The sequence below is a fragment of the Siphateles boraxobius genome, unplaced genomic scaffold (genome assembly GCF_051911475.1).
Source record: "Siphateles boraxobius isolate OS27281-9 unplaced genomic scaffold, OSU_SipBor_1 5, whole genome shotgun sequence".
NCBI lineage: Eukaryota > Metazoa > Chordata > Actinopteri > Cypriniformes > Leuciscidae > Siphateles > Siphateles boraxobius.
The window spans coordinates 30,670,688-30,685,717 of record NW_027509141.1 but is presented as its reverse complement, the minus strand read 5'-3'; the positions used below and the strand labels follow the sequence as shown (position 1 = coordinate 30,685,717).

The window sequence follows — 15,030 nt, the reverse complement described above, 5'->3', positions numbered from 1 at the left end:
TGGACTTTTCAGTCTATCAATAAATGCTTATAAAATATTTTTCTGCAAGTAAATCACCTTGTCACCATTGGCAAACACACATAACAACATGCTGTCTCTAACATACATTTTTGGTGTCTTCCCTTCTGGTTTTCAGATTAAGAGCGAGTCTTTCCTGGAGGACGTGAATAACATCCTGAACTCAGGCGACGTGCCCAATCTTTACACTTCGGAGGAGCAGGAGCGCATCCTGATTACCATGAAACCTGTGGTTCAGGACATGGGACAGCAGCCTACCAAATCTAACCTCATGGCTGCATACATCAAGAGAGTCCGTAGCAACATTCACACTGTTCTCTGCATGAGGTTTATCTTTATATCAATACCTCTATTGATATTTCAGTGCTACAAATACACTGTACAAAACTGTTGCATGCAAAATTCAGCGTAAGATTAGTGTAGATGTAGTGTATCTGGTGTGGATTTTTTGACTGTTGTTAGGAAATTTCCCATACTATTTCAGCACTGAGGATATAGCTTGAAACATACAGTTGGAAACTGTGTCTCAGGATCTCTGTTCTTTGCCTCCATCTACAGTCCAGTAGGGGAAGTGTTCCGGGCTCGCCTTAGGCAGTTCCCCTCACTGGTCAACTGCTGCACCATTGACTGGTTCAGTGCTTGGCCACAGGAGGCACTACAGTCTGTAGCAACATCTTTCCTAAATGAGCTTCCAGAACTGGAGGCCAGCCCTACAACCCTCCAAAGCCTGGTAAGAAAAAATGTGTAATATTTGTGTGTAAATGTATACAGGGTGTAACAGAGTGCTGTCTCTCTGTACAGGCACTGATGTGTGTTGAGATCCATCAAATGGTGTCCAGGAAGTGTGAGCAGTACCTGGCTGAACTTTCCCGCTACAACTACGTCACTCCTAAGAGTTACCTGGAGCTCCTCAGCATATTCTCATCTCTGATTGGCCAGAAGAAGCAGGAGCTGCACAGTGCTCGGCAGCGAATGAAAACTGGCCTGGACAAAGTGATTTGGGAACATTACTTATTCTCTGCACTGTACATCCTACTGTATATAATATGATATGTTTATGATTGTGTATGTGTGTGTGTGTGTGTGTGCGCGTGTGTAGTTGTTGAGTACAGCAGAGGATGTGGCTAAGATGCAGGAAGAGTTGGAGACGATGAGGCCTCAGCTGGAGGAGGCAGCCAAGGACACTGTGGTCACTATGGAGAAAATAAAAGTGAATAAAATGATCGAAAATAAAAAATGTATGAATACAAACATGGTGGAATGAAACTCAATCTTGAATTTTGTCGCATGGGGAATGTGTTTGAGTGTAGAAAGACACGGTGGTAGCTGAGGAGACCCGTGTTGCGGTGCAGGCTGAGGAGGCTAAAGCCACTGAAAAGGCTTGTGTGGCTCAGGCTATTGCTGACGATGCTCAGAAAGATCTGAATGAAGCACTTCCTGCCATGGACGCCGCCCTCGCTAGCCTTCAGTCCTTGAAAAAGAATGATGTCGTTGAGGTGCAAATGTCAGATTTTCTGTTAACATTTGTACATATACAGCCAACGGTTAGATCATGCCATCTTACAAGGAGAGGAATGTGTGTTTGTTGATATACAGGTGAGGGCTATGCAGAGACCTCCTCAAGGAGTGAAGCTGGTTATAGAAGCTGTCTGCATCCTGAAGGGTATCAAACCTAAGAAAGTTGCTGGAGAGAAGCTCGGAGAGAAGGTTGATGACTACTGGGATGCAGGAAAGGCCCTTCTGCAAGATCCAGGAAAGTTTCTGGAGAGTCTGTTTAAGTATGACAAGGTAGGGTGAAGATTTTGTTAGCGAGTTCTATGAGCGTGTTCCTGTTGTTTACTATTTGCTTTGTCGCTATTAAGAGATGTTGATTTTTTGTTGTTGTTTTTGGTGGTAAGTACATAAAATACTGTTCAAAAGTTGGGGTCAGAAATTTTTTTAAGAAAAAAAATGTATTCTGCGAGGATGCTTCAAATTGATCAAAACTTACAGTAAAGGCATTTATAGTGATACAAAAGATTTCTATTTCAAATAAATGCTGTTCTTTTGAACTTTCTAAAAGAAAAATGAATTCCACAGAAATATTAAAGGGTTAGTTCAGCCAAAAATGAAAATTCTGTCAGTATTTACTCACCCACATGTTGTTCCAACCTTGTAAGACCTTCGTTCATCTTCGGAAGACGAATTAAGATATATTTGATGAAATCTGAGAGCTGGATCACTCCTCCATAGGCTTCTTAAGGGATTGAAACTTGCCAGCCCCAAAAAGTTATTAAAAATATTTTTAAAATAGTCCAAGTGACTACAGTGGCTGAATCTTAAGTTTATCTGACAGAATTTTCATTTTTGGGTGAACTCTTTAAGCAGCACAGTTTTCTGCATTAATAATAAAAAGAAAATTTTAATATTAACATTTTAATTGTAATAATATTTCACAATATTTTTGTTTTACTGTTTTTTTAAATCAAACAAAAGCAGCTTTGGTGAGAATAAGAGACTTCTTTCAATAACATTTAAAAATCTTTCTGGCCCCAAACATTTGAATGGTAGTGTATTTGCATATTTTTTTAAACCACAAAGTTAAAATATTGATGGCATTAGAATAATTAATTACAACATTTTAGCCCGAAGTGTATAATATCTATTACCAATCTCTTCTTCCCACAGGACAACATCCCAGACACTGTGATCAAGCAAGTGCAGCCTTACATTGACAACCCAGAGTTCCAGACTGAGTCAATCGCCAAGGTGTCCAAAGCCTGTACTTCCATCTGTCAGTGGGTGCGAGCGATGCATTTGTACCATTTTGTGGCCAGAGCTGTAGAGCCCAAACGGGTAAGAGCTTGATTCCTTTCTGCTAAATCCATTATTTAACTTACCTTTTTTACTAGACCTTTTCAACTGGACATGTTTGATGTGTGTATTTGATTTTTATATGCCTGTGTCTGTTCAGGATAATCTGTCTTTTTTTGTATATCTAAAAATATTTGTTGGGTCTTTCTGCCTAAAGCTGTTCATTTTAAATCTAATTCTTACAAACATGTTGTTGTGAACAGACCAAAACTAAGGCTTATTTTAATAATTATATTAATTTTAGTATAAGGATAATATTTAATCTTTCTTTGTGTGTGTGAACAGCAAGCCTTGCAGGAAGCTAAGGAGGATCTGGCTGTAACACAGCGCATTCTGGATGATGCTAAGGAGAAACTAACAGCTGTAGAGGAGGGCATTGCCACCCTGCAGGCTAAGTATCATGAATGCCTGAGCAAGAGAGATGAGCTAGACGCCAAATGCCAGCTGTGTGAGAACAGATTGATCCGTGCAGATAAGGTGAGTGGAGAAAAACCATCTCGCCTGTCTAATTTTCCATTTAACTTAAAACAGCACTATGCAGGATTTCCGTTTTTGTCAAACAGCGACCCCTAGAGTCGCTGTAGAGTACTTGTATTTAACTTTACTGTCGTAACTCACGCAGAGCGTGACAGTCTATGATCTGCACTCACAGCCTCTCCACTTTATAATAATAAAGTAGCCTACCGCGTTAGGCTAACCTGAGCCTAAATGCCAGATGACATCAATAAAGTTACATCATGTAGGTCGCATCATTTCATAACAATGTCCGTTATTATGATGTTGTTAGACATGATTATTGCAATTTATCATAATAGTTTGCAAATTGCGCTCATTTACACTATTTACAACGTGTAGGCTTATTTATGTCCTGATAATTATGAGAGATATTGACAACTTTTCTCATGATAATCGCAGGAATCAACTTTAGAAGTGAAAGCCTGAGCGAGTGGCACTCTTGTCCGGTTCCTCACGCTGTCAAATTCTCGTTACCTTTTCTAGTCTCTTCCGACCGCGCTTTCTTCGTTTTTTTCTCCATTCTGAAAACGCAGGTCCAATATTTACTCGTGTCTGACTCCTCGCTCGGTCAGTCTGCCGTTTCCTCTTTCTCTGTTCCTCCGACAATGCTTTCCTAGTTTTCTGCTTCTTATATGGCAGTTTAGCCATGACGATAGTTGTTCTAATAGCTAGCCGGATCTGGATGGGGGCGTGTATGCGTGTAATGCGTGCAGTGCCGTAAAGCAATTCGTTACATCGCGAGAGCTGAAATCACGCGATAATTCCTGACGGCGGTCCGCCAGCCCAAAGTTGCAAGTGCGGTTTTTCCACTCACAGGCACCAGGGGGGGGGCGAGACGACCACCATTCAACCCGAAAAGAGTCATATAACCATTCCAATAACTCTGAAGCTGTTCAGTTAAGCTAAAAAAACGGCAGAGTGCTGCTTTAATGTAATATTGGCCTGTCAAATTGACCTATTTATCTGTAACAAACTTATCCGAGACACGAAGGTTGAGAATCCAAATGCAGTTTTTAATGGGAAAATCCAAGATCATAAACTGTATAACAGGCAGTAGTCAAAAGCACAAGGCAATCAGTACAAACAATGACAGACAAATTCAGAGGGTGAGACAGGAACGGCAAAACCAGGAACATGGAAAACAGTGGAAACGCTCAGAAATGCAGTGTTACACATACAAGACTTTGCAGGGAATGAATGTGAAAACCAGGCTATTATAGGGTGAGTTAAACAAGGTAATGAGACACAGGTGGATGCAATCAGGGATGATGAGTCCAGGCAGAGAGTTATGGGAAATGTAGTTTCATTAGGGAATGACAATAGTGCGGGGTGGAGTGCCCTCTGGTGGTAATGATGGGCACTCTCACTGGTAATCGTGACATTATCATACCAGTCTGATTTGCAACAGTACATGTGTTCTGTTTTTCTAAATATGTTATATGACTATTGAATATGTTTTGTCGATGTTCATTATACATTGAGTTTATACTGAACACATGGAGGTTCAGACACAAGATGTTGTTGTGTGTGTCAGCTGATTGGTGGTCTGGCTGATGAGAAGGTGCGCTGGAGAGAGACAGTACAGCAACTGGAGTACATGGTGAATAATGTTGCAGGAGATGTGCTGCTTGCTGCAGGATACGTAGCTTACCTTGGACCCTTCACTGTGAGTGTGTGGGAGGGAAAATGCATGCTGGGTAGAATGATGTTTGAATGTCTTTCGTTAATTATGAGGGTTTGATTACAAAACATGTCTAGGTCAAATTTCACCCCTAAAATCAAACGAAATAAATAGGAAATTCTATTTTCTCTTCTATATTCTATATCTCATTACCATAATGCAGAAAAAAAACCTCATCTTCGACTATTTTGTGAGATTCAACCATAGAAAGTGGATGTAAATATGTATGATTTTTGCAGGGAGAGTATCGTTCAGCTATGGCTGAGGAGTGGCTTAGAGGTTTTAAAGAGCTGACAGTTCCTCACACAGAACAGCCCAACCTGATCAGCACGCTAGGAGACAAGGTCAAGATCCGCTCCTGGCAGGTTAGAGACCAACACATATGTACAACTTTGTACTTATTGTACAACATTAAGTGATGAGCATGGACATAAAATATTATGTTTATTAAGTTTTATTTATTTATTTATATATATGTGTGTGGGCAATTTTGTGTAGATTGCAGGCCTGCCCAAGGATAGTCTCTCTGTTGAGAATGGAGTAATTGCACAGTACTCTCAGCGCTGGCCTCTGTTCATCGATCCGCAGGGACAGGCCAACAAGTGGATTAAGAACATGGTAAGAATTATACAGCATTATACTAGAATATTTTTTACCTTACAAAACAAAACTAACTAGCTGAATTGTGCACTGGCATTCAAAGGTTTTGGTTCAGTAAAAACAGTTATATTGTGAAATATAATTACAATTTATAATAGATGTTCTCTATTTTAATGTTTTTTAAAAATGCAACTTATTCCTGTGTTGGCAAAGCTGAATTGTCAGCAGTCATTACTCCAGTCTTCAGTGTCTGCTAACTTTTAGTATTCTTTGATGAATAGAAAGTTCAAAAGAATCCCTTTTTTTATTAAAGAAATCTCATTATAAATATCTTTACTCTCACTTTTGATCATTTTAATGCATTGCATTCTTGTTGAGTAAAAGATTTCTTAAAAAAAAAACTTTTAAATGGTAGTGTATGTCATTTACCACAATTTAACTTTTTTCTGCCTTTTCTCATGGTCTTTGTTTTGTTCTGTTTCCGCAGGAGCGTGATAACAGATTGGATGTGATGAAGTTGAGTGACCGGGACTTCCTGCGTGGTTTAGAAAATGCTATCCGCTTTGGGAAGCCTTGCTTGCTGGAGAATGTTGGGGAGGATCTAGACCCTGCACTGGACCCTGTGCTCCTACGTCAGGTACACATCACTGTTTTGTGTGAATAAATCATAAAATAAAGCTCAAAAGCTGCTATAGCTAGGCTAGCATCTATTTTTAAAGTGTTCAATGGTCAATATTTAAATCAACCTTTTGTTTTAGTATTTCTTAACTGCCTTGAGTGTAAAACTGATTTTCGTGTGTGTATGCTCCTCAGACATATACCCATGAAGGCAACATAGTTCTAAAGCTCGGAGATTCTGTCATTCACTATCATGACGACTTCAAGATGTACATTACCACTAAGCTGCCCAACCCACATTACTCACCTGAGATCTCTACTAAAGTCACACTCATTAACTTCACCCTCTCACCCAGGTGCTGCTCTTACATTTCTTCAGACATAAACATAATGAAGGCTTCTAGGTTGTGAGGTAGATCCTGAATTTCACATGTGCTTGGTTTCCGTGTGTGTTAATGCAGTGGGCTTGAGGATCAGCTACTAGGGTGTCTCGTAGCTGAAGAGAGACCCGATCTGGAAGGGGCGAAGAACCAACTCATTGTGAGTAACGCACAAATGAAACAGGAATTAAAGGAGATAGAAGATCAGATCCTGTTCCGACTGAGCTCTTCAGAGGGAAACCCTGTTGATGACGAGGAACTGATAAGAGTGCTTGCGGCCTCCAAAGTCAAAGCCGAAGAAATTCAGGTATGTCTGAAAGAAATGCTTGTGTCTTCCTTGCTTGAAAGGCTAAATGTGCATTCTGTTTACTTTAGCATCTACTGTAAAAGTATCTAATACCAAACAAACAATGTTTTATAGGCTAAAGTGACTGTAGCGGAAGCGACTGAGAGAGACATTGATGCCACACGTCTTGAATATGTTCAAGTGGCTGTCCGAGCCCAGATACTCTTCTTCTGTGTGTCAGATCTGTCAAACGTGGACCCCATGTACCAATACTCTCTGGAGTGGTTCCTGGGTATTTTCTTGGGTGGCATTGCCAACTCAAAGCGAGCAGGTAGAGAACATGCCCTCCTATTTTTAACACTATGAACTGAAGAACCTGCCAAATTTTCTTACAGTTTTTTTAAGCCAGTGGTTCTTGACCTTTTTGACAATATTCGCAACATATAATCCACAACAATATTCAAAGGCTCCATAACTTTTCCAGTTGTTCGTAATTTACTGGATAAGTATCAAGTATAAGGATTTTTTAAATATATATTTTTTATTTAGAGTTTCTTATTTAGAATTTTTTTAGAGCTAGGCATGGCTTGGCAAAAGTCGTGTAAATGTATAAAATCTTATTGCTCTATGTTCGTTTTATTATTTACATGACATTTCCAGGTCTAGTAATCACAAGTTATCTGATACATCCAGGTTTTCCATGACTGTGAGAACCCTGGTTTTTCTTGATTTAATAGAAGACATCACTTTTTTTATATATTAACTAACTGTTTAACTAACTGTCTTGGCTTCTGTCCCCACAGAGACAGTGAAGGAGCGTATTTTCAACATTAATGAGTTCTTCACCTTCAGCTTGTACAGTAACGTCTGTCGCAGCCTTTTTGAGAAACACAAGCTGATGTTTGCCTTCCTCCTGTGTGCCAGAATCCTGATGAATGACAGCAAGATTGATATGGTTAGCGAGATAAAAAAAAACAGGATTAAAAGTCTCTCTCTCTTCCTCTATCTTTCGTCTCTATCTCAACCTTTTTACTTTCCGTCCGGCAAATATTTACGGAAAATGTTTATCAGAGATTATCAGAGACCACACAAGGACATTTAAAAAAAAATTAATTAAGTGAATTCTGCCTCCATTTTCTTTTGATCTTTATCATTCAAGCTGCTGTTAATAATGCTAATGTTTATTCCATTATAAATCCAGGAGCCTTGAACAGACAAATGAACAGTCAACCTTGTGTTGTCATATCATTGCCAATGTTTGGAATGATGAAGAAATAATAACATAGTAAAGAGAGATCGTGGGGACTTATATCTGGATGTGACCCATTTATATATAAATATCCTTGTGTGTACAGGCTGAGTGGCGATACATGTTATCTGGGGGCCGGCCCCAGCAAGAGGCTCCTAATCCTGCTCCAAACTGGCTGTCCATGAGAGCCTGGCAGGACATATTGGCACTGAGCGCCCTGCCAACTTTTAGTAACCTGCCAGAGAGTTTCTCCAAACATGAATCAGCCTTCAAGAATATATTTGACAGCAGCCAGCCACACAGGTAGCCACAAACGCACATGCAAGCCCTATTAAAGGCTATAAATGGTATCATTATTGTGTGACAGGTTTAGATTCTCAGTTTATACGCATATGTGTTTGTATGTGAACAGGGAGACTCTTCCAGGTGAGTGGGACAGCGACTTAGACATGTTTCAGAAGCTGCTGGTTCTTCGCTGTTTGAGAGCTGACCGGCTTACTCACGGCCTGCAGGACTTTGTGGCTTCACAGCTGGGTCAGAGTTTCATTGAACCCCAGGTACCCAAACATATACTCCATTTACACCACATTCATGTTATCATGTAATAACATTAGTAATCTAATAGCATTTTTATATTGATGGAACAAAACAACACACTGCTTATGTAAGAATTTCACATTAGAATGTTAAAGACACAATTTTAATTCACCCTTTAGCAGGTATTAGCATATTTTTGAGTCATACTAATAATGTGTTTCACTATGACTCATTGTTTTTGTTTATGATTTGTATTTTCTCTAATTTCACCATGTTTCTCTTGCCTCTCAGACATCAGACCTGTCTGCGGTGTTTAAAGAGTCGTCTCCCTCCACCGCTCTCATTTTTGTGCTTTCTCCTGGTACTGACCCCGCTGCTGACCTCTATAAGTTCGCAGAGGTCATGAAGTTTTCAAAGAAGATGAACGCCATCTCCCTTGGGCAAGGCCAGGTCAGAACATACAGTAGAACGTCCAGAAATAAAGAAATATATGCACAAACTAATATCATAATTGTAGCTTCTGACTAGTTGTCTCTAATATGTCCTACATCCCATTTCAGTCAGCTCAAAGTGTCCACCACTTCATACCTTTGAGACCTTGAGCCTGACGAGCACTAATAAAAATGACTTCCCACCCTAGTGCTAATTATGTTCCTATTTAAACTTTCTGAAAGGCTGCAATATTATGTGCCACCTATTAGGAACTGTGACATACCTGACCTACAGGCTCACACCAACTGGCTAACATATATATTCACCATTACACTATTTTAACAATGTAAACATGAGGTTCATGTCTTTAGAGCAAAGACAGTACTTGCCTACATAACATGCATATACCCTTTAAGGGCTTTTATATGTATTTTCATGTTCAATATATCTTTAATATAGTGAAGTTTGTTCAGATAAACATGGACTAAAGGTTTGTTCACACCAAGGATGATAACTATAAAGATAATGATAAAGACATTCTTAATATTAAAGAATAACAGAGTTCACACCACAACTATAACGATAACGGCACAGAGAAACTATATGGTTGGGATCCCTTTCAGAACGATTTTATCATGCTGATGAACGATAAAAACATTGACAGCCAAATAGAACCCATCCTGGATCCTGCTACGAGTAACGAGCTCAAGCCTTTTAACGTATCAGACAAGCACGCGCTTAGAATAAACAACTGCTAATATAGTTATCTTTATAGTTATCATTCCTGGTGTGAACGGGCTTTAAGACTGTGTATATTTGAGTATAATGACTATATTAGGCTGAAAGTTTTTGCTGTATGTCAGGGCCCCAGTGCTGAGACCTTGATGCACCATGCCATGGAGAAAGGAAAATGGGTCTTCTTTCAGAACTGCCACCTTGCTCCCAGCTGGATGCCATCTCTGGAGAGACTCATTGAGAACATCGATTCTGACAAAGTTTGACACACCTTGACTTGCTATTTCAGTTTTTATAGACTGTTTATCGGAAAATCTATGAACTTTATTATATTTATTCCATTTTCAAAAGTAAGAGTTTTTAAATATATTGAAAAACCTGTTTGTACCATAGGTCCATCGGGATTTCCGCCTTTGGCTCACTAGTCTGCCCAGCAACAAGTTCCCAGTGTCCATTCTGCAGAATGGCTCCAAGATGACCATAGAACCACCACGAGGCATTAAAGCCAATCTTCTGAAGACCTACGCCAGCCTCACTGATGATTTCATCACTTCATGCACTAAGGTTCGTGTTGAAACGATGTTTTCAGAAATACCCAACTTGAGAAAAACACAGCATCATATTTAATTGGGATTATAGTAAATGTATTATAGCAAATGTACAGTTCAAAAGTTTGGGGTCGGGGAGATTTTTTAAATGTTTTCGAAAGAAGTCTCTTATGCTCACAAAGAACCGCATTCATTTAAAATAGAAATCTTTTGTAACATTATAAAAATATTTTACAGTCACTTTTTATAAATGCATGCTTGCTGAATAAAATAAATAATTTTAAAAAATCATACCCTAAACTTGTGTACAGTAGTTTACTAAAGTATACATATGTGTAAATATATATTTATTATTATTAAATATATTTCTTGTTTACTCTGTCTGTCTTTCTTTATTTTGGCAGACAGTCGAGTTAAAGGCTCTCCTCCTGTCTCTGTGCCTTTTCCATGGAAATGCAATTGAGCGCAGGAAATTCGGGCCATTAGGATTTAACATTCCATACGAGTTTACGGATGGGGACCTTAACATCTGCATTAGCCAGCTGAAAATGTTCCTGGATGAGTATCAGGACATCCCATACAAGGCAAAACCAGACGTTCTTTTGCAACCCACACACACACACACACACACACACACACATATTCATGCCTCTCTGCAGAGTATTTTCCTTCCTTTACATGCTTCCATAGCTGATTAGGCATTATATTACTAAAACATGCCATTTTAAGCAGTTACAGAGCATCTAAACATCTATATTAGGTAGTGGTTATATTTATATTATTTATAAAGGAAGACACTCTCACAAATCTTTCTGATCTGGTTTACATTTTTCTCTGTCTCCCTCTCTGTTTAGGTTCTGAAGTATACTGCGGGGGAAATCAACTATGGGGGTCGTGTGACGGACAACTGGGATCGCCGTTGCATCCTAAACATCCTGGAGGATTTCTACTGCCCTGCTGTCCTGGGCCCTGAACACCTTTACTCTCCTTCTGGAGAATACAGACAAATCAGCACTGAGAATAATATCAAGGTCCAGAACTCATGTCTCTAATGTAATCCCAACCTCAAGTATTAGAAAAAACAACAAAGCTGATCTCAGATTAGTGTAAAAGGAACGTAGAAGTAACTCCCTTCACGGGCTCACAATTCAGCACAGTCTTGTGTTCTGTTGTGTTTAAAGTTATGCAGTACATCTAATTTTTTGTGCAGGGTTATTTGACATACTTTCGTGGTCTACCAATAAATGACTCACCAGAGATCTTTGGCCTCCATGACAACGCCAACATCAGCTTTGCACAAAATGAGACATTTGCACTGCTGGGAACTTTAGTGAAGCTCCAGCCCAGAGTAGCAGCTAGCGGAGGCAAGTCCAGAGATGAGGTATGTCTATATGCATTTATGTAAATTCTATATGGCAAATTTTTCCCCCCAAAATATGTACACTACCGTTCAAATTTTTGGGGTCAGTAAAATTGTTTTGAAAAAAGTGATTCTTTTAAGTGCTTCTTACTAAGCATTTTAAAAAGCAATTGTTTTTCTTTTTGATAGTATCCATGTGTTTTCAAATGCAAAGCAGTGTGGCGATTAACATAGCGACTGCAGCGTTAACACTGCAATTATGGATTTTTCTTACAACCTGTTATGTAAAAGGTTCATGCAAAATGCGTATGCTTTTTAGATTTAATGCACGCTCTTTTCTCATCTACATATTAAGATCATAGAGGAAATAGTGGAGGGGATTATGGAGAAGATCCCTAATCTCATTAACGTGCAGGAGGTCATGAAGAAATACCCAGTGATGTATGAAGAATCTATGAACACTGTCCTAGTTCAGGAGGTTATAAGGTAAGTTTTCAAAATGTGCATAATTAATGTAGAAATGATATACAAAGACCTTTAAGTATACACTACCATACAAAAGTTTGGGTCTGGGTGTCAGACTAAAATACTTTTAGTCAATCCTGAATTTTTTTGATCACAGTTTCCTCAGAAATATTAAGCAGCAACTTTTTTCAACATTAATAATAAGAAATGTTTCTTCACCAGTAAATCAGCGTATTAGAATGATTTCTGAAGGATCATGTGACACTGAAGACTGGAGTAATGATGCTGAAAATTCAGCTTTGAAACACAGGAATAAATTACAAATTAAAATATATTCAAATAGAGAAAAGCTATTTTAAATTGTAATTATATTACTTTTTTCCTGTATCCTTAATCAAAGAAATGTAATTTTGGTGAGCATAAGAGACTTTTTTCCAAAACATTTTTAATCGTTTGTGTGTATTTAGAGAACAAGTACAGTAGATTACAATCCACTTACCGAGCAAACAAATTTAGGTTCTGGGAACGTTAGTTTTTGGTTCCCAGAACGTTCCTAGAACTTTCCCTTAACGTTAGGGGAACGTTCCCGGAACGTTTTCCTTATGTTATAAAAATGGAACCTAAAAATAACCTACATGGAACGTTCCTATAACGTTCTTGTTTGGTTCCCAAAAAAATAACCTCATGGGACCATTCAGGAACGTTAGGGGAACGTTCTGTGTTTGCTGGGTAGTCACTAAGCACACTAAAAATGCACCTCTTTATCACTTTCACAGATATAATAAGTTGTTATCAGTGATTTCCCAGAGTCTCGGTGATCAGGTGAAGGCTTTGAAGGGTTTGGTGGTTATGTCTTCTGAACTGGAGCTGATGTCTAACAGTCTGTTCATTAACGCTGTTCCAGAAATATGGAAGGCCAAGGCAAGAATCTCCCGAATGTTAACCATGCAAGACATACACAGAATTTGTGGAATGACTATGTAAAGATTACAAATGCTCTTGTACATGTTACTGAAATCAGAGTTAGCTCTATGATTATTTAGGCTTAGGGTTTAAACTTATTTGAAATATTTAAAATGGGACACAGCTACCATCAAATTCTTTTTAAAAATATTTTTTCCAGGCATATCCGTCTCTTAAGCCTTTGGCCTCCTGGGTGTCAGATCTGGTCCAGCGTATCAGCTTTTTGCAGAACTGGATCTCAGATGGCATTCCTGCTGTATTCTGGATCAGTGGGTTCTTCTTCCCTCAGGCCTTCCTCACAGGAACCCTGCAGAACTTTGCCCGTGGCTCTCTGGTCTCCATTGACACTATTGCATTTGACTTTAAGGTGCATAATCTGCTTTCAACAGCAAGGGTTTCTTGCATTAAACTCGTTGTAATTCAATTTGAAGCCTCAACTATGTTTCCATATTAAGCTCTCAAAGCAAGCTTGATATTTGATAGACCATTAAGAGACGTACAATATACCTGAGAAGGTCAAACATTGGAATAGAACGTTCTCTTGCATATCTAAACAGCATGGTGAATATATTTTTATAAGAACCATAAGTCTTAATCATTCTTTTTGTTTTATTACCTTTCGTCAAACCCTCTTTTAGGTTATGAAGGAAGCAGTAGCAGAGCTGACTGAGAGGCCCGACATGGGCTGCTTCATCCACGGTCTGTTTCTGGAAGGGGCTCGCTGGGATGCAGAGACAGGCCAGCTTGCTGAATCCCGTCCCAAAGAGCTCTACACAGAGATGGCTGTTATCTGGATGGTACCCGTTCCCAACCGCAAACCCCCTCTATCTGGAATCTACGTGTGTCCTATCTACAAAACTCTTACTCGTGCTGGTGAGCAATTTGAATAGCATTTCTTTGTGAAACTTGCCACAATCTTTTGTTAATGTTTTATTACTCTACATCTTGTGGAGTCATTGTGATTTATATGAGAATTTGGTTTGTGTTTTACCACAGAGATCTGAAAAGTTTTGTTTTTCCTCCACAGGAACTCTCTCTACCACCGGGCACTCAACCAACTATGTGATATCAGTTGAGCTGCCCACAGATCGTACCCAAGGGCACTGGATCAAACAGGGTGTGGCTTTGGTCTGTGCTCTTGACTACTAGACTCTCACTCACACACATTTTCATTTATACACACACAACAACTTGAACAAACATGGGAAAAAATTCAGAATGTCAAAAAAAAACACATTTATTTTCTGCACTGAAATATTTTATATTCAAGATATCTATGGAAATTCTCATTTTAAATCAGTTATACATAAAGTATGTATGTATAATGTACTGTATATTAGTTATTAGTTAGTATATTTATATACTATCATAGTATTTATTAATATTTTGAATTAGCTTTTATTTTTATATTTTCAGTTTTCGTTTTAATTTTAGTTTGTTTCAGTAATTAAAAAAAAAAAAAAAATTTAAGTGTCAGTTTCAGTTAGTTGCCAGGGCAATTTTCTTAATTTTTTCCTTGAATATTTATTATTTGTTTTATTTCAGCTTTATTTGAATAAATGAAAAATAGTTTCAATAATTTTTGTTTTAGTTAACCTTAACAACACTAAACATTAGACAGTGACATAAAGTAACACTGTTACTGTGCATATTTGGAATGAGGTGTTTGTATGAAATAAAATTGTGATTATTATGCGTATTCTAGGTGTCTCGATCTGATTTCAAGAAATTGGAATATTTTCTCTGGTCTTCTCGAACAAAAATAAATGTGCGCTGCTCCTTTAAGAGA

At 38.5% G+C, this 15,030-nt stretch overlaps 1 protein-coding gene across 1 annotated transcript in view; it reads left to right on the top strand.

Annotated features, from left to right (window-relative positions):
• Window positions 1-14,982, top strand: part of dnah1 (dynein, axonemal, heavy chain 1) — a 36,248-nt gene extending 21,266 nt beyond the window's left edge. Inside the window, exons 50-78 of the mRNA XM_077203811.1 lie at window positions 137-345; window positions 577-748; window positions 820-1,011; window positions 1,118-1,228; window positions 1,329-1,514; window positions 1,615-1,806; window positions 2,686-2,853; window positions 3,157-3,348; window positions 4,922-5,053; window positions 5,308-5,433; window positions 5,567-5,686; window positions 6,156-6,305; window positions 6,482-6,642; window positions 6,748-6,973; window positions 7,088-7,283; window positions 7,756-7,907; window positions 8,308-8,504; window positions 8,614-8,758; window positions 9,030-9,188; window positions 10,034-10,165; window positions 10,299-10,469; window positions 10,858-11,037; window positions 11,308-11,484; window positions 11,664-11,834; window positions 12,169-12,299; window positions 13,055-13,199; window positions 13,402-13,608; window positions 13,880-14,114; window positions 14,269-14,982. Of these exons, the coding sequence (XP_077059926.1) occupies window positions 137-345; window positions 577-748; window positions 820-1,011; window positions 1,118-1,228; window positions 1,329-1,514; window positions 1,615-1,806; window positions 2,686-2,853; window positions 3,157-3,348; window positions 4,922-5,053; window positions 5,308-5,433; window positions 5,567-5,686; window positions 6,156-6,305; window positions 6,482-6,642; window positions 6,748-6,973; window positions 7,088-7,283; window positions 7,756-7,907; window positions 8,308-8,504; window positions 8,614-8,758; window positions 9,030-9,188; window positions 10,034-10,165; window positions 10,299-10,469; window positions 10,858-11,037; window positions 11,308-11,484; window positions 11,664-11,834; window positions 12,169-12,299; window positions 13,055-13,199; window positions 13,402-13,608; window positions 13,880-14,114; window positions 14,269-14,390 (4,857 nt within the window). The 3' untranslated portion in view covers window positions 14,391-14,982. The remainder of the gene's footprint in view (window positions 1-136; window positions 346-576; window positions 749-819; window positions 1,012-1,117; window positions 1,229-1,328; window positions 1,515-1,614; window positions 1,807-2,685; window positions 2,854-3,156; window positions 3,349-4,921; window positions 5,054-5,307; window positions 5,434-5,566; window positions 5,687-6,155; window positions 6,306-6,481; window positions 6,643-6,747; window positions 6,974-7,087; window positions 7,284-7,755; window positions 7,908-8,307; window positions 8,505-8,613; window positions 8,759-9,029; window positions 9,189-10,033; window positions 10,166-10,298; window positions 10,470-10,857; window positions 11,038-11,307; window positions 11,485-11,663; window positions 11,835-12,168; window positions 12,300-13,054; window positions 13,200-13,401; window positions 13,609-13,879; window positions 14,115-14,268) is intronic.
• The last annotated feature ends 48 nt before the right edge of the window (window positions 14,983-15,030 follow it).